The sequence below is a fragment of the Solanum pennellii genome, chromosome 6 (assembly GCF_001406875.1).
Source record: "Solanum pennellii chromosome 6, SPENNV200".
Taxonomy (NCBI): domain Eukaryota; kingdom Viridiplantae; phylum Streptophyta; class Magnoliopsida; order Solanales; family Solanaceae; genus Solanum; species Solanum pennellii.
This window is the reverse complement of record NC_028642.1, coordinates 57,958,095-57,984,772: the sequence shown is the minus strand read 5'-3', so window position 1 is coordinate 57,984,772 and position 26,678 is coordinate 57,958,095. Positions and strand designations below refer to the sequence as shown.

Below are 26,678 nucleotides of genomic sequence, written 5' to 3'. Positions count from 1 at the left end.
ACTATCTCGTACAACTACCATAATTTTTGGAAAACTGAAGAGATTGTGCTTTATTATAAATAAAAAAAAATGCAGCAGCATTTTTTATTTTAAAATTAAACAAATATACTGTTTGATGATAATAAAAGTGAAATACATTGTTCTGTGTATAAAATATCATGTAGCAAATGTTATTATATTTGCGTGCATAATAGTAATAATGAATACGTCATGTTTAAAAAAAACATATGAAGTATAAATTGAAAGAAAAAGATGGCGTGGGTCCGTATTCATGTTAAGGAAAATACCAGCAATTCCCTCCTATATATTATTTCTAGAGAGTTATTATATTTATAAAATTTAAGAGATAATTTTTCATAATAATAGTATTTTCTCATGAATAAAGTGATTTTTCATAATAGTAATATTTTTAATGTATATGACTTTTCACAATAATTATATTCTATGAATATAAATATGCCTATATAAATTTAAGATCTCTATGTATTACTAGAAAATCGTCTTTTAACGCATTGAACATGCATGTAATAAAATTCATTGTAAATAAATCTACTCATCGATAAATAAGTAAATCCGATCAATTAAGGTAAATAGATAACAAAAATTGTGAATATACCCACAAGAATTAAAACGAATGATATTTCTAGTTCTAGCTAAGTCCTAAGAGGATAACAATGGAGGTACAGGTGCCATAGGCCAAAAGTGAAAATCATCATTCTCATCAGGAGTTAAATTAAGATCCACGCAAAATATTCTCTTGTTGCTATTCGATTTCTTCAAAACTGGTATCCTTTTGGCCGAATGTTCAATTTCATTTACAGGGGCACGGTGACGCCTCATATGTCCACCTAAAGCCTGACCCATAGAAAACTCCATTCCACAAATTAAACATTCATGAACCTTGCGTTTTTTGGATATTTTTCCGTGAAGAAATTTTCCGATATCAATCGTTGATTTATGGCTCGTTCGATGGCCACCAAGCGCTTGGAAAGATGAGAAGCGTCTTTTGCAGGTTTTGCATTCAAATGAATTACGACGATCTCGATCTATGGATGATAAAAGCATTAAGCAGTTAGCCATTGCTTGTGCTTCCACTTCACCCTTGTCTTCTCTAATTTTTATCATTATGAAGAGTTGATACAAATAAGAAGCTTTCGATAATCGTCTACTGAGTTTGAATACTGATCTACTTGGTTGGGCTTACAATTGCTTCACATATTTATAGTTACAATTTGCGCGTTCTATTAATAATGATTAATGACGCAAAAGCTAGTAGTGTATGGAGATTTTCGGTAACAGTAATGTCGACGCGTTTTCTGAAATCATCGAATATGAATGTGTTTTTTAGGTAATTTTCATGTAAGTTTAAAGCACAAGGAAGAGTCCATAAAGTGACCTTCTACGAAGTTTCCAGAATTATTCTTGGTTTGACATGATCAAATACATGTAACATACTTATTTGTTATGTTGCGTTTTTTTAAAATTAAATTAGATTACATGAATTTGATATTTACAAAAAATTATTCTAAAACTATATGAAAAATACTATAAATTGTAATTTTTTTGTTTATTAATATGATGAATAAATACCTTAAAATATTAATTAAATTTTTTATTGTTTCACTCAAAAAATAGAAACCTTGAAAAACAATACTAGATAAAAGGAGTAATAATCTGTGTGCAAAAAAATTCTTTATCTTAAATCGCAAAAAAAAAAAGTACAATAAAATAGAAATATGAATCTATAACTTAAGAATATAAAAAGTTACTACATGACTGTATCAAAATTTAGAGACTAATGGAAGTTAGTTCATATAATAGTTGAATAATCGTCTTTTAGTGTCTTTCTCCCTCCGATGGTTACTACAAAAGATTTAACTAGGGGAAATTTTTTGTTTTAAAAAAATGGCCTGCTTTTTTTAGTTAGTTAAAAAAGAATTTTTTTTATTTATTTTAGCAATATTTTAGTTTTAGCTTTTCTCATGATATGTTTTTAGAAAAAATATTTTAATACTTTTGATATAACTTCTATTTAAGATTACGAAATTTAAAAAATTTATTTATTTTTTTGAATTTCTTGACAAGTCTCACGCAATTTAGGATATAATTTTTTAAATTATAATTTTCTTTTTGAAAAGTTAGAGAAGACCTTATTGGAGTTTACTGGGAGGTGAAGGATGTAGTAACTTGGCAGCCAAGTTAATAGGGAGTTGGGACCATCAATGAAATTTGTATTGAAGTTGGTCTCTAGTCTCTTTAGTATACTATATAGTATCCAAAGTACTCCCTCTGCAACCTTTATTTTTCGGAATTTTTTGAAAGTTAATTTAATTAATTTTTAAAGTTAAATTAAATTATATTAATTTAATATTTTAAATAAGAAATTTAAATATTTTAAAAATTATAAAAATATTATAAATTATAACTTTTTGTATATTAATACGATAAAAATATATCTCAAAATATTAATTATTTTTTTACTCTAAAAATAAAAGTTATGGCAATTAATTATGGATGGAAGAAGTATAATATAACATATATCTTCTCTGTCTTTTAATTTTTTCTATAAAGCACTAAATTATGTCTCTCGTAAAACATCACGTCAACTTAACAAATCACAAAATACGATCATGAAATGAGGCAATAATAAATTATTAATAATAATTCTGAATATGCTAGTGCTAGTATTTATTTGTTTGCATGGACTTATTTTAAGAGTTTTAAGTTAAAACATTTCTAAAAGATTATCATATTATTTGAATAAATTTTCAAAGTGTTTTTAAGCATTTGATTTAAAACTAAAACAAGTTATAAATTTGAAAAAAAATAATCTAGAGCGCCTTTTAATTGGATCATTTTAAGCGTTTTTTAACTAAAATTATTTTAAAACATTTTTTCTAGTATTTGTAAGTTAAAAAGATATTTATGAACACTTAATTTTAACCTAAAATAAAAGTAAAAAAATATTTCCTAATAATATTATATAAACACATCAATTCGAAGTATTTTTCAAGGTACGTAGGGTTGGGAATATCTTTTCCAACTTGTAATATGGAATGAATAACAAATTTCAAACCAAATTAGTTGTCTGACAAACTCTATTAAGTAATTTTCTACTCTAAAACTATATATGAATCAATACGTGACACGCTTATCCATTTAAATACACTATTATACATAGAGTTTCCTTCATACTTAAGAAATAATGACTCAACTGCTTACGTGCATGTGCATACAAACTAGCCACCTTATAAACCGTGTTCTTAAGATGTGTTCGAAGATTCATTTTTCACACACTATATACTACTATAATCTTTTGGATGGTAAATAATTCTATACTTAATATAGTAAATATATAATATTTTTATATTAAATATATAAATATCGTTTAATTTTATAATCTTAAATATGCTATATAAAAAAATTAAAATTAAAGTATTGCTAAAAAAGAAATAAAATCATTTTTTTTAAAATAGACAAAAAAATATATGAATATTCTTTTTGAAATAGAGGAAGGTATTAATTATTATTACTATTAAATACAATAAGTTAAAAGAAGGGCATTAATAATTGCTCACTATTTTCCTTAAATACTTAATAAGCAAAAACCTAAATAGACTAGCCATCTGCCGGAAAAAGGACTCTTTAATCTTATGTTACGTTGTTCAGCCTTTGACAATTATTTTTTGAGAATTCGACATGAATATGGCATAAAAAGTGAATCATTAAACTGACGATCTGATTAATCTGAATTTTCTGCGATCAAAGATGTTTTCATTATCCATTTTAAAACCCGATTAATCAAGGTATTGTATGCATGTGTCTACTTTTGAATTAAATCCATTATAAACATATCAAGTTGTTTTGCAAAAGCGCAGGCAGCTTATTGAGGAAGGAAGTAATATATATAATGGAACAAAACAAAATTTGTATCTGTTTTCATATACAGACCAAGAAAAGGAATAAAGAAACAATTAATTAATAAGTAGTAATATCTACAATAAAGAATGAACTACTGTACAGGCGGGGATAATCCCCAACGTCAACTGATCATTCTCATAGGGTGTCAAATTCAAATCTAAGCAAAATTTCTTTTCAGAAGATTTGTAAGTATTTTTCTCCTTTGTTTTATCGCGATGCTTTCTCATATGCCCACCCAAAGCTTGTCCAAGTACAAATTCCTCACCACAATAAGAGCATTCATGTTTCTTCGCATTAGATTTAATCGAATCTGAAGGTAATACCACTAGTTTCGGTTTCTTATGACTTGCTCTATGTCCGCCTAAAGCTTGAAACGATTCAAACTGCTTCTTACAAGTTTTGCACTCGAAAAATCGACGTGATAGTGAACTATTCTTCTCTAAAATACTAACACAATTAGCCATGGCGAATGTCTCCACTGTTACTATTTCTTCTTCTCTTCTCCTCTTTATCGTCATCATGACAATATAATAGTCTGCCAGTCGTTCTCTGGGTTTTATATATATATAGTAGGAGTATTAAGTGACGTTTTTCGTTTCTTGTGCCCTAAGAAAAAAAAAGAGAGACAAGGACTTTTTTAAACCGACACTCCTTATTTATGGTGTTCCTCTGAATTATAAATTTAATTGTATACTTAGACTGACCTTTAGTATTTAGGAGACTAAAAGGTTTGATGTTGAAAAATAGGAATAAAACACTTATAGTTAATATGTTTGAATCATATATGGGAGTACGGAGCCTAAAGGGTACAAAATATTAATATAAATTCCAAAACGGTATATAAAATTTTATATTAACCAAAACGGCAAAATCGCTGCATCAACAGCGATTTACTTCCCCGGAAAAAGCAAAATCGCTGCAGAGGCAGCGATTTTGCAAAATGTGAATTTTTTTTTTAAAAAAATGAAATCGCTACCTAGGCAGCGATTTTTAAAAAAAGAATTTTTTTTTTTTAAAAAATGTGGAAGTCGCTGCCTGGGCAGCGACTTTTATAAAAAAAAAAAAATTGAAATGTGCGACTTGTATAATTTTTTTTTATTTTAAATTTTTAATTTTTTTTTCTTAAAATAAATGTGGAAACAATGTGGAAATTTTTTTTTAAAAAAATTCTTTTTAAAGCAGCAATTTTATAAGATAAAAAAAAAGTTATAATATTTTTTTTATAAAATTGCTACTTTAAATTTTATTTTTTAAAAATAATTATTTGTGGAAAATCGCAGCGATTTTCATATTTTTAAAAAAAATTATAAATTCGCTGAGCGATTTACATATTTTTTAAAAAAAATTATAAATCGCTGCGTAGGCAGCGATTTAAAAAATTTATAAATTTATAAATTGGTTAATATTTTTGGAAAATCGCAGCGATTTTCATATTTTAAAAAAAATTATAAATTTTTTAAATCGCTGCGTACGCAGCGATTTATAATTTTTTTTAAAAAATATGTAAATCGCTCAGCGAATTTATAATTTTTTTTAAAAATATGAAAATCGCTGCGATTTTCCACAAATAATTATTTTTAAAAAATAAAATTTAAAGTAGCAATTTTATAAAAAAAATATTATAACTTTTTTTTTATCTTATAAAATTGCTGCTTTAAAAAGAATTTTTTTTAAAAAAAATTTCCACATTGTTTCCACATTTATTTTAAGAAAAAAAAATTAAAAATTTAAAATAAAAAAAATTATACAAGTCGCTGCCCAGGCAGCGACTTGCACATTTCAATTTTTTTTTTTTATAAAAGTCGCTGCCCAGGCAGCGACTTCCCCATTTTTTTTAAAAAAAAAATTCTTTTTTTAAAAATCGCTGCCTAGGTAGCGATTTCATTTTTTTAAAAAAAAAATTCACATTTTGCAAAATCGCTGCCTCGGCAGCGATTTTGCTTTTTCCGGGGAAGTAAATCGCTGTTGATGCAGCGATTTTGCCGTTTTGGTTAATATAAAATTTTATATACCGTTTTGGAATTTTTGTTAATATTTTGTACCCTTTAGGCTCCGTACTCTCATATATGGAGGGTAAGTGTTTGATTTTAGGATACTTTATAATTTTACTGAGAATTAAACTCTATTTTTTAATATTTTTTTTCTTGTGAATACAGATAAGAAAAAAGGACTGTGTTAATGCAAAACTGGTCCACAAGTTGAAATATTCCGAGTAAATTGCTCAATAGATAAGTCCTTGCTTCTTGGGCAATTCAATTAGCTATAGAGATCCCTTGTAATACTTGTACTGATCTGACTTGTCAAATGTCAATAATCACCTTCACGGATAATATGTAACGACTCAACCTACTAGTAATATTGTCTGCCTAGGCTCCCACGGCTCCAAATGTCAATAAAGAAACTTCAAGGATAATAAAAGCAATATATATTACTCTCTTCGTTCATTGTACTTGTTAAAAATAGATGTTTCCTATTACTCTTTCTATTTTATCTTTGAAAGTTATTAACCCATAAAGTATGAATTTGAACAACATAGAAAAACTAATTAGTCTTTAATTTATTCATGTCCATAATTTAATTCAGATTTATTATTGAAAACTTGACTTTCAAAAAACATTAAATAAGAATACAATTACATTGATAAAAATACAATTTCGAACTTATTTAATTTCTTTAAAGACATAAACGTAAAAAAGGGGGAAAAGACACAAGTACCCCGGACAAGAACCACAATCTCAGAAACACATCTTAACTAAATTAAGTAGAAAACAAGGGAGTAGTATAGAGTAATAACTTCCCTTTACACAGAGTCTCTAAAATACTTCATCGATTTCATTTTATATGTCATTTCTTTTTACAAAATAGTTGGATCATAATATTTGTTATTTTATAAAATTAATGTGTAAATTATCATATTTTGTTTATTATATTCTTCATAGAGTAGTTAATTAATTTGAAAATGTATTCACCATTTATTACGAAGTTACTTTAAGAAAATATTAAATAAGAATAAAAAAATAAAATTATATTAATTCTTAATGGAAGTGCAAAAGAAAAAAAATATATATATAAAATAGAACCGAAAGAGTATTAGAATATTTCTAGAAGTGTCTAATTGGCCCCCGCCCCCCAACTTGATATTAATATCCCTAAACTTACATGGAAACTTCTCTCACACACTCCGTTGTTTACTTAATCCTCAACGAATTATTTATATATATTAAATAATTTTTTCTAAACTCAAAAATATAGAATTTGAGTCGAAAGAGAGCTCTTTATCCAAGAATCAAGTGTTTTTTCAATATAACTAAAAGTAAACTTGGACTAGAAACATATAAAACCAACAAATTCTAATTAAACATAAATAATAAATTCTAAATTCTAAATAAAATCTTAAAGTATGTTAGGAAGAAAAATATTTCTCAATTTTCTCATGTTTAACTGGGTAAAATATTTTCTAAGTTAACTCATTTCTTCAAAAGTTAATGAGAATTTTCTTTAAAAAAATAAATAAATAATTAAAGTTTGTTTTTTTAAAAATACTTTTGAGAGAGGTTGGATTGAAGAATGTTTTTTAAATTGTTAAATTTTCCCTCCTTTGTGAATGCTGATATACAAAATGTTATAATCCAAATATTCTGTTTTCCATTTTTGTCATAATTGTGTGATACTCTGTTTTCCTTTTCTGTTTTGTGATTGTATTACATAATCATTAAGGAAAATAAAAAATCAAAAGAATGGCTTCGCCCGGACTCGAACCGGAGACCTTCAGTGTGTTAGACTGACGTGATAACCAACTACACCACGAAACCTTGCTGATAGAAAATACTTTACTTGTTATATGACTTAATTTTGCCTGTTCATCTCCCCCTCAATCTTGTGTGAATTTACTGTTTCATCATTTCAAATCAAAGTTTGGATATGGTAAGTTGAGATTATAATTTCAAGTTTTAAATTCTCTAACAATTATGATTTGGGATTTCATTTTTTTACAATGTACGCCCATAAGTATATTTTATAGGAGAACTTTTGCATATATAGTCACTCAAAAATAATTTAATTACATTTTATAGCTATAGTTTATTAATTATGATTCGTAGTTACATGTTATAGGGAGGAGAGTAGCGAGCGAGAGATAGACAAATTGTATACGTATACCGTTTAGATAATTGAATATATGTAACTAGTATACATATGTATTTGCATATCTGGCGAGCGAGATTGAGAGAGGGAGGAGAGAGACGAGCGAAATTGAAAGAGGCGAGCGAGAGAGGGACATAATTTGTATAATTCGCGGGTACGTTTGTTTAATTCACCCGTGTTTTTGTATAATTGAGTAATATAAAGTCTGAAATTCCACAAATATAATAAAACTTGAAATATCAAATTAATACATACATAAACATATGAACTTTAAATAATTTTTCAATTTATATTATACAAATTACATTATATAAATTATATTATACAAAATCCAAAACTACGCGATTATAGAAACTTTTAAAAGTCATACAAAAAATATTGAATGTATATGGTGATAAATCTGAAAAAAGAAAGGAAATCATCTTAATATACAAATACAAATTATCGTATACAAATGCAAATCAAATGAAGAATTGTTAGTTGCGAATTATACAAATGTGGCTAATCATACAAACTCATCCACCTAATTAATGATTAATGTTAGTCACGAGTGATAATTATATTAAATTATAACTATGATGACTAATTAAATAGTACAAATTTGCTTAACCGCATAATTTTTCCCATTTTATAAGTGGAATCTTTTTAAGCAAAAGTTAGATTATGACTTTTTAAAAGTCTTTTCAACTCCTAGATTTATTGCAAACTAAAGAAATATATGTATATATATATATAAGCATTCTCTTCTCATTAATTCCCATTTCTACATCAACATTCTCTCTTGTCATTCTGTTTCTAAATGCAAACATTTGAATCAACTATTGATAAAAATGCTTACATCCATAGCCTGCTAATGTTGCAGAACTGTGTGATATTCTGTTCTCTTTTTTGGCTTTGGGTTACAGTACATACTAATATTACTTCATTTTGAAGAAAAGCGATTGACGCTGAGCATTTTAATAAATGGGCGGGTCATTTTTTATCGATTAATTTTATCACCTCTAATTTTTGAGATTGAAATACAATTGCTCTTTCTTTTAAGCAAAACTGAAACACAACTGTATTTCTCGCAAGTAAAGGAAAAGAAGAATAAAACGAAATGCAACAGTAAAATTTAAAAATATATCAATTGGAGGGTAAATTGAAGAATCTTCTTAATGGGAAAAATAAAATAAATTGTTTAATTGGGGTTCAAATTTCCCTCTTTTCTTTGGTAATTAACGGTTAATCAAGAAGTGGCCCTTCTATATATATCAGCATTCTCTTGTCATTCCCTTTCTATTCAATATCAATATTTTTCTTGTAGTGGAAGAATGGAGGAAATCCCAGATGATTGTGATTCCATCTATTGCGGTGGGTGCAGAACTCGAGTTGCATTCATCGAGGATCTCTATTTTACTGTATGGAATTATTCTTTGTCTGAATTTTCTACTGATTTCAATATTTTAGATTCAATGCTTAAATTAATCAGCACTCTGTTATATTTCTTGACAAAGCACATAATCAACTTATTACGTACATTTTGCAGATGTGGGAAGTAGGGGTCTTTGATAGGGTGTAAGTCTCATGATTTCATGCAATTTGATATTCCAAACCTTTATATGTTACAAACCTTTATATATGCAGGTTTAATGTTGAAGTATCAATCGACATGAATTATCATCACCGACAAGATGCAAATACCGTAGCCAATACTTACTGTGTCCAATGTGGAAGGATGCTCGGGTGGAAATATGTAAGATACTAATATTAAAGAGCATTTTGTTTTCATGAACATGAAGAATTTTTTCTGAATACTGAGGTTTTTGTTTCTCCAGATTCAAGTCATCCAACAGAGCTTGTATGTTATGGAAGGAACATTCCATTTGAGATTGTAAGTTTCTAATTACAATATGCAAATTGAGAGTGTACACATAAGGGGTATGACTTGTAAGGGTTGATACAAATGAGTATATTGTTGCAGTGACATGCTTAATTTTGAAGAGCAAAATGTTGATCAAGATGTAGGCAGTAATCAAGAGGTTCCTATTGAACAAGAATATCAAGATGGAGACGGCGATCAACAGGTTCCTCATGAACAAGATTTAAGCACCAATGAGCAAAACGTTGATCAAGATAGAGGCGGTGATCAACAGGTTCCTACTGAACAAGATTTAGGCACTAATGAGCAAACTGCTGATCAAGATGGAGGCGACGATCCACAGGTTCCTAATGAACAAGATTATCAAGATAGAGGCGGTGCTCAACAGGTTCCTATTGAGCAAGATTTAGGTGCTGATGAGCAAAGTGTTGATCAAGATGGAGGCGGTGATCAAGAGGTTCCTACTGAACAAGATTTAGATGATAATGAGCAAAATGATGATCAAGATGGAGGTGGTGATCAAGAGGTTCCTAATGAACAAGATTTAGATGATAATGAGCAAAATGATGATCAAGATGGAGACAGTGATGAACAGAATCATGATCCAGATGGAAGGGATATTCGACAGGCTCCTAATGAACACGATTTAGGTGCTAATGAGCAAAATGTTGATCAAGATGGAGGCGGTAATGAACAGGGTCCTAATGATCAAGATGGAGGCGGTAATGAACAGGGTCCTAATGATCAAGATGGAGGCCCGCCAATGAAACAAAGGAAGAAATAGATCAAGTGGCTGATGGAATAGATGATAATACAGATGCTGATTTTCTGCATATACAAAATGCTATAATTCATAATTGTGCAATGTTCTGTTTTAAGATTACATTTACATATGGCATTACTTCAGGTTGGACTAAACCAATTGACACTGCACATTTTACATGTTTGATATCATATGGTGCTTAGTTTTATTTTAATCTGTTGATACAAAATTGCTGATTGAAATAAACCAACTGATAATGAACTCTTTACATGTTTGAATTTTCCTTCATCTATAGTTCCGTTTGGCGTGAATTCGTAGTAGAGTTTTCCTTCACCACAACAACTCTATTTCTCACTAGTAAAGTCTCAACAAGAAGATCCTGACTTCTTAACTAAGTTGCAGTTTTGGCACATAAAGGAAAAGTTTAAAAAAAAATAAAAATGGCTTTGCCCGGACTCGAACCGGGGACCTTCAGTGTACAATATCAAATTTAGTACGTGATATTATAAGATGTATCACTCATACATTTCATTTGGTCGTATTAGTAATACATAGAATTTAATATCACGAGATTAATTTATGTGAAGACAGATATGCCCCTCAAATTCTTTTAATCACTTTATTTATTTTCTTAATTTTATATTTTATATTTATACTAGTAAATTTATATATTTTATATTTATACTAATATATTCTATATACTGAAGAATATAGAACTCTTTTTCCTTATTTCTCCATTTTCTTAGAACGATTTTACAAAATACATAAGTTCTAAATGAAAGGTATTTTATAGTTTAAGGGAAAGGGTATTTTGAGCCAAAATATAGTTCAAGAGTATATATGAGTTATTTCGAATAGTTTAAAAATATTTTTGATCATTTTTCAGTTAAAGAATTAAGAAGAAATTGTAAGAGAAATATAAAAGCCGGAAAAATCAACGGAAAGAAAAGACAAACTACTCACCAAGGATGGAGTTGGTGATCACTGAGAATCCAAGAAAACGAAAAATGGGTGAAAATTAAAACTGAAATTATATTAATTCTTGATTCTTGAATTCTAGTTGAGAAGAGCTCTGTTTTGAAATGGCTTCTTCAGCTCTGTTTCAAATCGTTCCGAAATTTTTCTACCGTTTACTAGGGATAAATTTATATAATAAATTTTGAAATGGCTTCATCATTTTAATTATTTTTAAAAAAAAATATTAACTCACAAAATTATATATTGATTAATTATTAATTAATTTGTGAAATTAAAATTTTAAATTTTGTGGTATGTTTACGGGAAGGACATACATGTAAAATATTCAGTGTCAATCGGTTATTCCAAGCTGAAGTAATAATATGAATATTACGAAAGAGGCTCCTCTCTAGTACATAATCTCTCGAGTTTCTCCATTACCCTTTTAATATTTTGATATGTGTCATACAAATAATAGTAATGCAACGAGTCATATTTGTTTGGCCATACCATAGTTAATTCTGTAACTTAATTTATATGCTTAGAATCTGTAACAAAGGTTTCGTGGTGTAGTTGGTTATCACGTCAGTCTAACACACTGAAGGTCTCCGGTTCGAGTCCGGGCGAAGCCATTCTTTTGATTTTTATATTTTTGAAAGTTTTCCTAAATATGCCAAAACTGCAACTTAGTTAAGAAGTCAGGATCTTCTTGTTGAGACTTTACTAGTGAGAAATAGACTTTACTAGGACTATAGATGAAGGAAAATTTAAACCTGAAGTAAAATACGAATATGTAGTGCAATTTCAAAACAGAGTATCACACAATCATGAATTATAGCAATTTGTATAAGCAGAATATCAATGTCTTCATTCGTCAGGTCAATGGAGCATCTCCATCTTCATCAGTTGTCTCTCCATCTTCATCAGTTATGTCTTCATCTTGATCATCAGTTATGTCTTCATCTTCATCAGTTATGTCTCCATCTTCATCAGTTATGTCTTCATCTTGATCATCAGTAGCGTCTCCACCTTGATCAGTTGTCTCCATCTTGAACAGCAGTGTCCCCATCTTGATCAGTTGTCTCTCCATGTTAATCAGTTCTATCTCCATTTTGAACAATTCTATTTTCATCTCCATCAGTTCTGTCTTAGAAACCGCTTCATTAGCATCTCCACCATTTTCCTCATTAGCCCCTAAATCTTGTTCATTAGCATCTCCATCTTGATCATTAGGAGCCTGCCTGTTCATTAGCATCTCCATCTTGATCATTAGGAGCCTGTTCATTAGCATCTCCATCAGTTCTGTCTTAGAAACCGCTTCATTAGCATCTCCACCTTTTTCCTCATTAGCCCCTAAATCTTGTTCATTAGCATCTCCATCTTGATTGGCATTTTGCCCATTAGCGCCTAAATCTTGATCAGCATTTTCCACATTACATAACCTAAGCCTATCCCTGCCACAAAATACTCATTTGTATCAAATCATACCGCTTCTCAAATTTGCATATTTGTAATTAGAAACTTACAATTTCATAAGGAATATTCCTTCCATAACAAACATGTTCTGTTGGGTGCCTGCAACCTGGAGAAAATTTAAAAAATCAGTATTTTTTTTTTTAAAAAAAAAACAACCAAAAACAACAATTCTTCAAAATTAGTATCTTACAAATTTCCACCCGAGATTCGTTCTACATTGGCCACAGTTAGCATTGGCTACAGTAGTTCCAAATAGTGATTGAACTTTGATAATTCCATTGTAATTTACTTTGTCTAGTAAAAGAACATTAAACCTGCACACATATATATATATATGATATCAAATTGTAATATATATGTAATATCAAATTGCATGAAATCATGAGACTTACACCCTCTTAAAGATCCCTCCTGGCAATGTCCGCAAAATAAACTTGATTCCATGCTTAATTTCGTTCTGCGCTTAGTAAAGAATTATAACAGAGTACTTCATGATTTAAGCATTGAATCTAAAATATTGAAATCCATAGCAAATCCATCAATAATTCAAGAAGATGAAGAGAAAGAGTGAGAATCCATACAATACTTATGTAATCCTCCATGAATGCAACTCGAGATCCGCAGAAACGACAAAGCACGCAAGACATTCTTCCACAACAAAATTGAATTGGAGACGAATATTGAAAGGGAATGAGAAGAGAGTGTTGATATATATATATATATATATATATATATAGGTCACTTCTTGATTCTAATGTACCGTTAATTCAAAAAGGAGGGAAATTTGAAATTGCTTCACATTGAACAAATTTTACACCTTTATTAGGAAGAAAAACAAATTAAAAAGTATTATTTTTTTTGTTTTGCTCCTTAAGAAGAATAAGTCATATTGACATTTTATTTTGCATTATTACACATATGCACAGACTTAAAGATTGTTTAGAGAATAAAATACCAATTTTCCCCCCTTTGTATCTTAATAAGGCTATTGTTGTGTGAATTTAAATGGTTAAAAAATAAATAAATTATTTGTATAGTTTTTGGTATATGTTTTACACGTGTGTTCCATGTGAATTTTCATTTTCATAGATATATAAAAATTATTAAAATTCTATGGTAACATGTATGTAATGAGTAAAAAGATGTAACAGTTACAAATAAATCTTTAATATTATGTCCAGAAAACACCAAATGAAGGAGGTATTTTAATGTTCCAAATTAATTCTTTTTAAGCAACAAACATAACTTTTGAATTTTGATTAATAATTAGCAAACTTTCAATAAAATTAGAGATGATTAATTTTGAGCCCAAGTAAGAATATAAGCTTACCGTAATAATGCATTTATAAAAAAACAACGAAAGTAAGTACACACACTAAAGAAACATAGAAATCCAAATTAGTTTTGGTAGCTTTCAAACTAAGGAAATATCAGTAGTGGATTATTTTTTTGTCTTACATCCTCTGCATCTTTAAATTACGCATGTGTTAGTACATGAATTTTTGTAATTGATATGGTGAATTGTGAAGTAGTGGATAGTGGGTACCAGATGATTTTGCAACTTTTTTATGGTTCTCAAATAAAATGAGTAGTGAAGTCAGAGTAGTGTTGTTATGAAAGTTATGATTAGTTGGGAAAATTGTATATAATAGTAAACTAATAACCTAAAATAAATGGAATAGCTACGGTTTGATTTAACTGTGCTCCATAGCAAACGTTAGCTAAAATTTGCCAGCGTCTCTCTCCCAGAAATCTCGCTCGCTACTCTCCATTCTCGCTCGCCTCTCTCGCTTTATACACAGAAGTATATAATTATGTTTCTGTTTTGTATAAAGCGAGAGAAAATTGTATATACACATGCAAAAATATATATCTTCGTGTTATACACTTAATTATACAATTTACAAACATTTTACTTCAAATATTGCAGAGAAAAAGGCCAACGAATTATACAGTTGCGAATTATACAATTGCAGTGAAATACAATTTTCTCTAGCTTTATACAATAGAAGTGTATATATTGTATTTCTGTTTTTGTATAAAGCGAGAGAAAAACATATATCTTCTTGCTATACACTTATAATTATGCAATATACATACATTTTAATTCGATTCAACTGTATGCAAAGGAAATTTTATAAAAATATTGCAGCGAAATAGGCAGCGAATTATACAATTGTGCATTATACAATCGCAGTGAAATAGGATAGCGAATTATACAATTGCAGCGAAATAGGCCAGCGAATTATACAATTTTGGCCAGCGAATTATATAATTGTATATGTATAGCGAATTATACAGTTTTATGTTTGCTATGGAGCGCAATTATGCAAACTTTACTATAACATACAAATATGAATTTTTTGTTTGCTATATGTGAAAGTTGCCCTTAGATTAATAATGAAAAGAAATGTTACATTTATAATTATAATGAAATAATTGTTATTGTGTAATTAAGAATGAAGGGACTATAATAATTTGTTGGGGTTCGAGTGTATACAAATTTTATCCCTACTTTTATGTGCTAGAATCTTCACATTGCTTGATATACGAATTCTTATTTCATATTTTAATCTGCGTAAGATAATGCATAAGTTACGCCATTAGTATTATTAATAAGAGTATGCAAAATTGCAACCAAATTGTGTGTAAGTTCCATTGAATCCAATGAGGAGATCAATTTTCCTCATTCAAGAAACCAAACTAAGGTATACCACACGGCATAACATTTGTATCAAGAAATTACAAACAAACTAAGTATCATATACAGAATGGTACCCTCAAATTGGTTTATGCCAACCTGAAGTAATACCATACTTAGTACAATCTCAAAACAGAAATGGAAAACAGAATTTCACACAATTGTGAATTATTGTATTTTGTATAAGCAGAATATCAATCTCTTCATTTCATCATTCAGTTGATTGATCACTTATGTCTCCATCTTGATGAGTTGTCTCCATCTTGATGAGTAGCTTCTTGATCAGTACCGCCTCTACCATTAGCCTCTTGATCAGTTCTTCCTTCATCTTTATCAGTTGTCTCTCCATCTTAATCAGCTCTGCCTTCGTCTTGATCAGTTCTGTCTTCATCTTGATCATTAGCGTTTTTGAATCTTGTTCATTACCATATCCATCTTGATCAGGATTTTGCTCATTATCGCCTAAAGTTTGTTCATTAGCATCCCCATCTTGATCAGGATTTTGCTCATTATCGCCTAAAGTTTGTTCATTAGCATCCCCATCTTGATCAGTTGTGTTTCCATCTTCATCACTTGTCTTTATCTTGATCACTTGTCTCTCTGTCTTGATCAGTTGTGCCTTCATCTTGATCAGTTTTTCCTTCACCTCGATCAGCAGCGGTCCTAAGTCTTGTTCATTACTATCTCCATCTTGTTCAGGATTAGCGCCTGAATCTTGTTCATTACTATCTCCATCTTGTTCAGGATTAGCGCCTGAATCTTGTTCATTAGCATCTCCATCTTGATCAGTTGTTTCTCCATCTTCATCAATTGTATCCATCACCATCAGTAGTGTCTCGAGCAGTACAATCTCGATCAGTAGCGGCCTCTTCATCAGTTCTTCCAGCATATTGATCAGTTGTCTCTCCATCTTGATCAATTGAGCCTTCATCTTGATCATTTCTTTCTTTATCTTGATCAGTAGCGTCCCTGAATCTTCTTCATTAGGAACCTGTTCATTACCATCTCCATCTCCATCTTCATCAGAATTTTGCTCATTAACGCCTAAATCCTGTTCATTAGCATCTCCATCTTGCTCGTTAGCGCCTAAATCTTGATCATTAGGAACCTGTTCATTAGCATCTCCATCTTGATCAGCATTTTCTCCATTATCTTGATCATTAGGAGCCTGTTCAGTATCGCCTCGAGAGAGAAGATGAAGATCATTCCAGCAAATAAGCTCGTCCCTGCCACAAAATACTCATTTGAATTAACACGGCCTACAAGTCCAAAATTTGCAAATTTGTAATTAGAAACTTACAATCTCATATTATTAGTGCCTAAATCTTGTTCATTAGCATTGACACCTAAATCTTGATCAGCATTAGCGCCACCATTCGATATACTAAGCTTGTCCCTGCCACAAAATACTCATTTGTATTAGCCCTTACAAGTCTCAGTTTGCAAATTTTAATCAGAAACTTACCATTCCATAAGAAATCTTCCTTCTCTAATAAACATGCAAGGTTGAGTAGGAGCCATTCTTCCACAACAAAACTGATATAAAATAGAAACAGAATGACAAGAGAGAATGTTGATGTAGAAATGGAAATTAATGAGAAGAGAATGCAATAAATCTAGGAGGTGAAAAGACTTTAAAAAAGTCATAAACTAACTTTTGCCTAAAAAGTTCCACTTATAAAATAGGAAATATTACGGGGTTAAGCAAATTTGTACTACTTAATTAGTTATCATAGCTATAATTTAATATAATTATCACTCGCGATTAACATTAATCATTAATTACGTGGATGAGTTTGTATGATTAATCATATTTGTATAATTCGCAACTAACAATTCTTCATTTGATTTGCATTTATATTTGTATATGAAGATGATTTTCTTCGATTTTTCATATTTATCACCATATACATTCAATTTTTTTTGTATAACTTTTTAAAGTTTGTATAAACGTGTAGTTTTTGAATTTTGTATAAATATAATTTATATAATGTAATTTGTATAATATAAATTGAAAAATTGTTTAAAGTTCATATGTTTATGTTTGTATAAATCTGATATTTCAACTTTCATCATATTTGTGTAATTTCAGAATTTGTACTACTCTATTATACAAAAATACGGGTGAATTAAACAAAAGTACCCGCGAATTATACAAATTATTTCTCTTGCTCGCCTCTTCCAATTTCTCTTGTCTCTCCTCCCGCTCTCAATCTCGCTCCCCAGATATGCAAATGCATATGTATATCAGTTACATATATACAATTGTCTAAACGGTATACGTATACAATTTGCATCTCTTTCGCTCTCTACACTTCTCCCTATAACATGTAGCTACGAGCCGTAATTAACAAATTATAGCTATAAAATGTAATTAAGCTATTTTTGAGTGATTATATATGCAAAAGTTCCCCTTTAAAATATACTTATGGGCTTACATTATAATAAAAAAAATGAAATTCCAAATCATTCTTGTTAAAGAATTTAAAACTTGAAATTAGAATCTCAACTTACATATCCAAACCTTTGATTTGAAATCATAAAGCAGTAAATTCACACAAGATTGATGAACAGGCGAAATTAGTGATATAAGGGTAAAGTAATTTCTATAACAAAGGTTTCGTGGTGTAGTTGGTTATCACGTCAGTCTAACACACTGAAGGTCTCCGGTTCGAGTCCGGGCGAAGCCATTCTTTTTATTTTTTATGAAATACAACCAATTATGAGTTATAAGCAGAACATCAGCATGAGAAATTGGGATTAACCGATTATAACAGAAAAATCAGTTGTTGATTCTTGAATTTTATAATCGTTCTAAAATTCTTTTTAAAGAAGGAAAAAACTCAAAAATATCTCTAATCTATTTGAAATAGCTCATATATAACCTTAAACTTTATTTTTGCTCAAAACTATCCTTTCCGTCATACTATTGAGTCAAAAGTACCTTTCTTATTAACGAAAGTTGTTAAATGCCATATGGATGCTACATTGCATGTCAATAGGATTTCACTGTCACGTAGACTAACTAGAAAGGGTAAAACATACCCTTAAACTATCCGAAATAGCTCATATGTACCCTTAAACTATATTTCGGCTCAAAACTACCCTTCCCGTCAAACTACTGAATCAAAAGTACCCTTCTTATCAACAGAAGTTGTTAAATGCCACGTGGATGCCACATTGCATACCAATAAGGTTTCACTGCCACATAGACTAAATCCCTGAATTCTAATTACTTTCCCCCTCATTTTATTATTTCAGAAATGATATATTCACCCGTTATCCCTCATTTCGCGGCTAGGGTTTCATACTTTTCTTCGTCGTTGGGTTTCAAAGTGGATATTCATGCTTGTAGGCTAGTAAATTTTTTTTTCTTATTTTATTATGTATACGATTTCAAAGCATGACAGTTATGATTTCACAACTTTCCCCTAATTTCGCAGCTAAAGCTTCGCAGCTTTCTTCGGGGCTGAGTTTCAAAGTGGATATTCATGGTTGTAGGTTAGTAAATATTTTTTCTTATTTTATTACGTTTACTATTTCAAAGTATGATAGTTAGAATTTCACAACTTTCCCGTAATTTCGAGGCCAAAGTTTCATAACTTTCTTTTGAGCTGAGTTTCAAAGTGGATTTTCATGGTTGTAAACACAATAAAATAAGAAAAAAGTTTACTAACCTATAATCACGAATATCCACTTTAAAACCCAGCGACGAAGAAAACTGTGAAACCTTAGCCGCGAAATGAGGGAGAGTGGGTGAAATCGTTTCTGGAAAATAATGAAATGAGGGGAAAATGAGTAATTAAGATTTAGGGATTTAGTCAATGTGGCACATGTGAAATTTAACAACTTCCGCCAATAAGAAGGTCACTTTTGACCCAATAGTTTGACGAGAAGGATAATTTTGAGCCGAAATATAGTTTAAGGGTAAATATGAGCTGTTTCGGATAATTTAAGGGTATTTTTTACCCTTTCTCCTTTTAGTCTATGTGGCAGTGAAAATCTATTGGGGTGTCATGTGGCATCCACATCGCATTTAATAATTTTCGTTAATTAGAAGGACATTTTTGACCCAATAGTTTGACGGGAATGGTTATTTTGAGCCAAAATATAGTTTAAGAATATATCTGAGCTATTTCAGATAGTGTAAGGATATTTTTAACTCTTTCCAATTAATAATTAGAAAGAAATCAATTTATGTGAATGATAGAATAAATTTTATCTAAAAAATTATCAACCAATCATTTGAACGGGTGAGGAAGCACTCTCTTCTTTAACTCTTTTAAGAGCTAATGGAAATATTACTTAATATAAGGATAACATTTTTCGAAAATAGTTTTGGAGGGTAAAAAATAATTATAATTTCGTAAAAGGAAAAATAAAATAAAATTTATCCCTGGTTAACGGTTAAAAAAATTTCAGAGCGATTTCAAAACAGAGCTCTTCTCAACTAGTAGTAATCAAGAATCAAGAATGAATATAAATTCAGTTTTGGGCTATAATTTTCACCCATTTTCTTTTTCTTGGATTCTCATTGATCATCTCCTCTATTCTCCCTAGTAATTTCAGAGCGATTTGAAAACAGAGCTCTTCTCAACTAGAATCAAGAATTAATATAATTTCATTTCTCGTTGATCACCAACTCCATCTTGGTGAGTAGTTTGTCTTTTCTTTCCATTGATTTTTCCAGCTTTTTATGTTTCTCTAACACTTTCTTCTTTATTCTGTAACAGGTCAAACATGGCTATTAGGATGGGACGGAATTTGCCTCAATCCAATCATGTCCCTTCTGTTCATTACTTCTACTGTTGTGGTTGCAGAACTCACGTTGCAATCATCTATTACATTCCGACTCTACGGACTATTTCTAGTATGTATCTATGCAGGTTTAGGGTTGTAGTAGCAGAGGACGAGCCACAACATGGAGTAGTACATGGCATGAACTTGACGGTAGCCGTGACTTACTGTGTCCAATGTGGAAACCTGCTCATGTGGAAAATTGTAAGATACTAGTAATATTAAAGATCATTTCAGTTTCAAGACGGCTTAGTTAAATTACTGAACTTATGATTTCTCCAGCTTGCCGTCTCCCAACCGTCTAGTGTTTATAGAGTAGGAGGATCCGTCATGAGATTGTAAGTTTCTAATTATGAAATTGCAGATTGAAACGTCTGTACATGTATATCTATGGTATGACTTGTAAGGTGTTAATTCAAATGAGTATTTTGTGGCAGGGACGCGCTTATTAGCTGTAACAGTGTAACGTTGTTTGATTTTCTCTATGGAGGCAATAATGAACAGGCTCCTAATGATCAAGATGGAGGTGCAGATGAAGAACAAGACGGAGACATTAATGAACAAGATTTAGGCGCTAATGAGCAAAAAGTTAATCAAGATGGAGACACTTATGAACAAGATTTAGGCACTAATGAGCAAAATGTCAATCAAGATGGAAACACTAATGAACAAGATTTAAGCGCTAATGAGCAAAATGTTGATATGGGTGGAAATGGAGGCGTTAATGAACAAGTTCCTAATGAAGATGTAGATATCATTGAGGGACTGGGCAATATTGATCTAAATGCAAACATTTGAATCTCAACTATGGATGAAAATGAAGACATCCATAGGGCACTCATGATGCAGAACCAGCTTATTATACGAGTGTTAATTCATAACTGTGTGTATTCCGCTTTCTTTTTTTGGTTTTTGGATTACAGTACATATGATTTGACATGTTTGAGCTCGAGTACTTCCCTTCTCTATATGCTGCTAATTACTTCATCTTTTGACTATAATCTACTAGTTGACAGTCACTGAAACTGCTGTGCAATTGTCTTTTGTTTTAAAATTTAGATATTCAAAAACTATACGAAAAAATACTATACATTACAATTTTTTACATATCAATATGATGAAAAAATGTATCCTTAAATATTAGTCAAAGTTTTTGTAAAGTATGACAATTAATAGTTAACGGAGGGAGTATATTTTACTTAATGTTAGTGGGACATATCAATAAAAATGTAACAATGAGAATTTTTTATTTCGTAAAAATTTACTTAAAATAAAAATTTTCATGACAGTGAGAAGAGACAAGATATTAGTAATGTCTCAAGAGATATATCAGCTAGACAACAAAGAAGTGAAAGCAACAAAAACAAAAAAAAAAGACTCATGGAATGCAACATAACTGTAAAATAACTGAGGAGTTTGTTCCGTGGCACCTACCGACGTGACAGGCAAAGCAGATCCATTTGACATTATCTATAGGTTCAACAGGATCCAATAAAAATCTATAGAGAAAGTATGAATTATCAGGTGTTGTTGGATATGTTTGAAGAAGAAGACAGGAGAAAAATACTTCAAGTTACTTTCGATGGACAATCAATCTTCTTAATTCATGCTTTTGTAATAGAAAGTTTGAGGCTGTAACTCAACTTTCTTCTTGATTGACAATTTTAACATTATTTAAGTATCCTCGTTTGTAATATCATCATGAATTGTATTACAAACTTTGTGTTGATAAGAAAATACATAGTTCTTTCTAACTCTTATTTTCTTCATGCTATTTTTTACGTTTAATAAAAGGCGATTAGACAAACACTGTCTAGTGGTAAATTTGCCGGGGAAAAAATGCATTACTAAATGGGGAGATGAAAATTGAGATTTGTTGAAATACAGTTGCTCTTTTTGTTATGCAAAACTGAAATACAACTGTAAATAAAAAAGAAAGAAAAAGAAGCAAGAAACGCAACGGCATTTTATTGTATACACTTGTATATAATTCCCTCTCCTCAGGATTGAAAGATCGACATTCTCTTCTCATTTCCATTCTGTCAACTTTTCCATTTTCAAGATTTAATATTCAGAATGGCTTCTTATGATCACTTGCGTTGCAGATGCGGACGTGGAGTTGCATTCGTCAAAGATTTAAGAATTAATGAGGTATGGATTCTATATTCATCTACTTTTCCATCTATTCTACTTTCATCTTTCTATCTTGAATTTGCTACTGATTTCAATATGTAAGATATAATTTTGTATAAGCAGTACTACTCTGTTATATGTCTTGAGATAGAACAAACTTATTTTCATCTTTGCAGGGGAATACTCTAGTAGGGATCTTTACTCATATGTAAGTCTCATGATTTCACGCTAGGTAGCTATTTTTAAAATAATCTGCAGTCTGAGGTATATATATATATATATGTGTGTGTGTGTATATGCAGGTTTAATGTTGAAGTAGCACCAGAGCATGAGACATGTCAAGCACTAGAAGGCAAAACCCTACTCGATACTTTCTGTGTTAACTGTAGGGCCTGGCTCGGGTGGAAAGTTGTAAGATCGATTCTCATGAACAAGAGGATTTGCAAATTCCTTTTTTTTTTGTTGTTGTTTTTGTTGTTGCTTAAACAGAATTTCCCTTTCGCCAGAATGCAGTCTCCCAAGGCAGTCGTTATGAGAAAGGACAATTCGTGATGATGATGTAAGTTTAATTGGAAAATGAGACTATGCATATGCGATATGCTGTGTAAGGTGTTACTAATACAAACGATTATTTTGTGGCAGGGGGAAGCTTACTTACGCTAATGGTCAAATCTTAGATCCAAATGTTGATCAAGATGGAGGCGATAATAACGCTAATAATCAAGATGGAGGCGCTAATAATGCTGATAATCAAAATGGAGGCGCTAATAATGCTGATAATCAAGATGGAGGCGCTAATAATCAAGATGGAGGCTCTGATGAGGAAAATGTTGATCAAGATGGAGGCGATAATAACGCTAATAATCAAGATGGAGTCGCTAATAATGCTGATAATCAAGATGGAGGCGCTAATAATCAAGATGGAGGCGCTAATAATGCTGATAATTGATTCATAGTTTCTAAAGAGCATATTGATCGAAATCGAAACATTTGAACCAATTACTGATGAAAATGCAGACATCAACGGCTGATGATTCGTGAAGATATACACTTGCACTGAGTGCAGTCACTAGAGTTCATAACTGTGTGATATTCAGCTTCTCTTTTTTTTCCGGGTTTTGGGATTAGAAAATCAATTGAGAGTGAACATTTTACATTCATATTAGAGCTGGGGTACTTCCGTTCTGTATATGCTGCTTAGTTTCTCTTTAATTTCTTCATACAAATCATATGAATGTTAACTGAAGTGAACCAACTACATCAATGGCTTTTATCCAATGCTAGTGTAGTGTGAGTCCTAGTTATATAATCATGTGTTTATCAAGACTTCATTTTATATGCTTCTAAAATAATATTTAAAGCAGTCACTCAAATATGACAACATAACTTGCTACTTTAATTTCTCTTACATATTATTATGATTAGAAACAATGGAATCTTCGTTATTGTCTAGCTACTGTTCAAAAATTGACATAATTAACTGATTACAGTACAGGTCGTTCTTCAATACATGACCCGTAAATGAGATTCGTAGTTATCATACTCTAAAAAACTCTGTTGTGGTAGTGTCTGATAAAGCAGTCATAGTTTCTTACTCCCAACTCCATTTGATGAAAATTTTGTGCGTTCGAAAAAAAACTCATAGAACTTAAATTTAATAGGTCGTGGGACACCTACTTCATTATATTGTGAAAGATATGGTTGTTTGACATTGACACTTGTATGAACTAATGTGAAAAACTTAGTCGGTAGGAAAGTTTTAAACTTGACTTGGTATTTGAGGTCTCTTAACCGCTTCCAATATACTTCCCGCACAAAGAAATGGAACACATAAGCATAAGTAGGACATCACTCAGTTCAAGCTTATATACTTACGACTTGAATTCTAAGAGTAGAGTTGCAAGGTATTACTCACACCTCAGACTCGCCCCGAAAACGCTTTTGAAATTTACTCCTGTACAAGCTAAACTAAATTAATAAAAATGGTTAAAATTAAAATTGACATTTAGTGCTTGGAGGCTTTATTTTACGAGTTAATATGTCAAAAGGTCACTTAATTATGACAATTTATATTGCAAAGTCATTGAATTTTATTTTTATATCAATAAAATCACTCAACTTTTGACTTATATCTTACAAATTTACTCAATCAAATTTAACATTCACGGATCCAACATAACAAAATAAATTAGTTCTTTATGTTATATAAACATGAACCCACAAATAAATAAAATTAAAGAAAATATATTTCTAATACCCAACCCACCCACAAATTACATAACGGATTGAGATAGATAAGTAAATATTTGACAAGCATTTTAGCAGGAAATTAAACTCTAAAAATCATGTGTATGTTATTAATAAGAGGAAAATAATTACTAAAGTAATAATAAAAAGTTGGACCAGTAAAAGAACATCAGAATAAAGTTAATATTCTAAAATCTAATATCAAATAAGCAACTTATTAATTAACAAAGTTAAAGACAACGGAAAAGAAATAAATATTGCACGTATCTGGAATTTGTAAAATTTATTTAACACTGTATGATACTCATACGTGTTTCTAAAATACATTTATATTATTTAAATACAGCTAAATCTGTTTGCGGAATTTAAATTTGCGGATGGGTGGGTGGTGTAAATTGTAAGAGAAATAAGTTTTCTTCAATTTTGTTTATTTGTGGATTGATATTTATGTGACATTAACAAATAATTTATTTAGCAAAAAAAAAAAAAGTTTGGTTGGGTGATTTTGGAAGAAACGGTTCAAAATTGAGAGATTTATTGATATAAATAAAGTTTAGTAAATTTATAACATAAATTTTCATAGTTGATATTAACTCTTTCTTTTACTTACCTGCATCATGTGTTAGACCAAACCCACTCATACTATTATTCTATATTTAAGTAATTTTTGAGTAAATATTAAATTTAGCAAATATAAAAATAATATTGGTATGTTATGGTTATAGTGTACATAATTGCGCTTCATAACAAATTTTTATTTGATATGAAGCTATTAATAAATATATTTTGATATTCATTCCAATTGTATAAGTATATATATTTGAAATATGTATACAAATAATAAATTGACTTAACTGTAAGTTGAATACGTATATATTTTTTTGTTGTGATTTTTCAATCATATATGTATTTAAATACAAATCTGTATAAGTATATGTAACTGTATTTTTGTATAGAAATCTTTCTCTCGTTTTATACAAACACAAATTATACATTGTTTTTGTATAATTTTGTTTGTATAAACCGAGAAAGATAGAAACCGTGGTTATAGCATTTTAAATTTAATAATTTGTTATTTGACATGCTTCATTCATACATTTCATGGGTGTGTGCACATGTATGTGAGAAGACCTTTCACATAGGCACTCATAGACAACACAATTTATACTTGACTTCATTCATGCATAAGTGTATAGGTGTACATACATGATCAATCCTATAATATAAACATATTTAGACACTTTATGACCATACTTCAATTCATACATTTCTCCATGACATAGTAATAAGTTGAATAATAGGACTACTTACAATCCCTCATGAAATACATTATTATTATCTCATATTTATCATGTTCATAGCTTAGTCATACATTCATTACATAATCATATTAAGAAGCTACCCTATGAACTATTCTTTCAAGGCACACATGTGCAATGTATAAGCAAGGTCTCATACCCTTACCTATACTAGTTCACCTATCAAGTCATCCCAGTTAAGAAGCATCTTCACACTTTCATGAACATATACTTAACATGCATAGTAGTAGAGCTTAGGTGCATATGACAACAACTCTTTCGTTAACTACCATGAATCTATCATACTCATGAACATGTATGTAGTGGGTGTGTGTACATTGAGCAACATGATCACATGATAACTATCAACATGACATTGAG

General features: G+C 30.2%; 5 protein-coding genes, 1 long non-coding RNA gene and 3 other non-coding genes across 9 annotated transcripts; 5 read left to right on the top strand and 4 right to left on the bottom strand.

Moving 5' to 3' along the window:
- Positions 1-533: 533 nt before the first annotated feature.
- Positions 534-4,473, bottom strand: LOC107022497 (zinc finger protein ZAT9-like). The gene is made up of 2 exons (XM_015223098.2): positions 3,998-4,473; positions 534-1,199 (listed from the first exon to the last, which is right to left on the bottom strand). The coding sequence occupies exons 1-2, from the start codon at positions 4,440-4,442 to the stop codon at positions 661-663; spliced, it is 984 nt and encodes a 327-aa protein (XP_015078584.2). The 5' UTR covers positions 4,443-4,473; the 3' UTR covers positions 534-660.
- Positions 4,474-7,659: 3,186 nt separating this feature from the next.
- TRNAV-AAC lies at positions 7,660-7,733 on the bottom strand. Its single transcript has one exon. It is a non-coding gene; the product is annotated as a tRNA-Val (tRNA).
- A 1,644-nt stretch (positions 7,734-9,377) lies between these two features.
- On the top strand, positions 9,378-10,841 carry LOC114077513 (uncharacterized protein DDB_G0290685-like). The gene is made up of 5 exons (XM_027917469.1): positions 9,378-9,464; positions 9,593-9,621; positions 9,691-9,799; positions 9,882-9,937; positions 10,028-10,841. Exons 1-5 carry the CDS (start codon positions 9,378-9,380, stop codon positions 10,707-10,709), a joined length of 963 nt encoding a protein of 320 aa, XP_027773270.1. The 3' UTR covers positions 10,710-10,841.
- Positions 10,842-12,203: 1,362 nt separating this feature from the next.
- Positions 12,204-12,277, top strand: TRNAV-AAC. The gene has a single exon. It is a non-coding gene; the product is annotated as a tRNA-Val (tRNA).
- A 1,051-nt stretch (positions 12,278-13,328) lies between these two features.
- Positions 13,329-13,794, bottom strand: LOC114077573. The gene is made up of 3 exons (XR_003578900.1): positions 13,703-13,794; positions 13,514-13,578; positions 13,329-13,435 (listed from the first exon to the last, which is right to left on the bottom strand). It is a non-coding gene; the product is annotated as an uncharacterized LOC114077573 (long non-coding RNA).
- Positions 13,795-15,922: 2,128 nt separating this feature from the next.
- Positions 15,923-17,373, bottom strand: LOC114077496 (uncharacterized protein DDB_G0290685-like). The gene is made up of 3 exons (XM_027917433.1): positions 17,288-17,373; positions 17,123-17,218; positions 15,923-17,048 (listed from the first exon to the last, which is right to left on the bottom strand). Exons 1-3 carry the CDS (start codon positions 17,341-17,343, stop codon positions 16,034-16,036), a joined length of 1,167 nt encoding a protein of 388 aa, XP_027773234.1. The 5' UTR covers positions 17,344-17,373; the 3' UTR covers positions 15,923-16,033.
- Positions 17,374-18,438: 1,065 nt separating this feature from the next.
- On the top strand, positions 18,439-18,512 carry TRNAV-AAC. Its single transcript has one exon. It is a non-coding gene; the product is annotated as a tRNA-Val (tRNA).
- Positions 18,513-20,354: 1,842 nt separating this feature from the next.
- On the top strand, positions 20,355-21,564 carry LOC107022939. Its single transcript, XM_015223502.2, has 4 exons — positions 20,355-20,474; positions 20,556-20,823; positions 20,902-20,957; positions 21,057-21,564. The coding sequence occupies exons 2-4, from the start codon at positions 20,563-20,565 to the stop codon at positions 21,415-21,417; spliced, it is 678 nt and encodes a 225-aa protein (XP_015078988.1). The 5' UTR covers positions 20,355-20,474; positions 20,556-20,562; the 3' UTR covers positions 21,418-21,564.
- A 1,002-nt stretch (positions 21,565-22,566) lies between these two features.
- On the top strand, positions 22,567-24,030 carry LOC107022496 (uncharacterized protein DDB_G0290685-like). Its single transcript, XM_015223097.2, has 5 exons — positions 22,567-22,770; positions 22,929-22,960; positions 23,055-23,163; positions 23,259-23,311; positions 23,395-24,030. The coding sequence occupies exons 1-5, from the start codon at positions 22,696-22,698 to the stop codon at positions 23,699-23,701; spliced, it is 576 nt and encodes a 191-aa protein (XP_015078583.1). The 5' UTR covers positions 22,567-22,695; the 3' UTR covers positions 23,702-24,030.
- Positions 24,031-26,678: the final 2,648 nt, after the last annotated feature.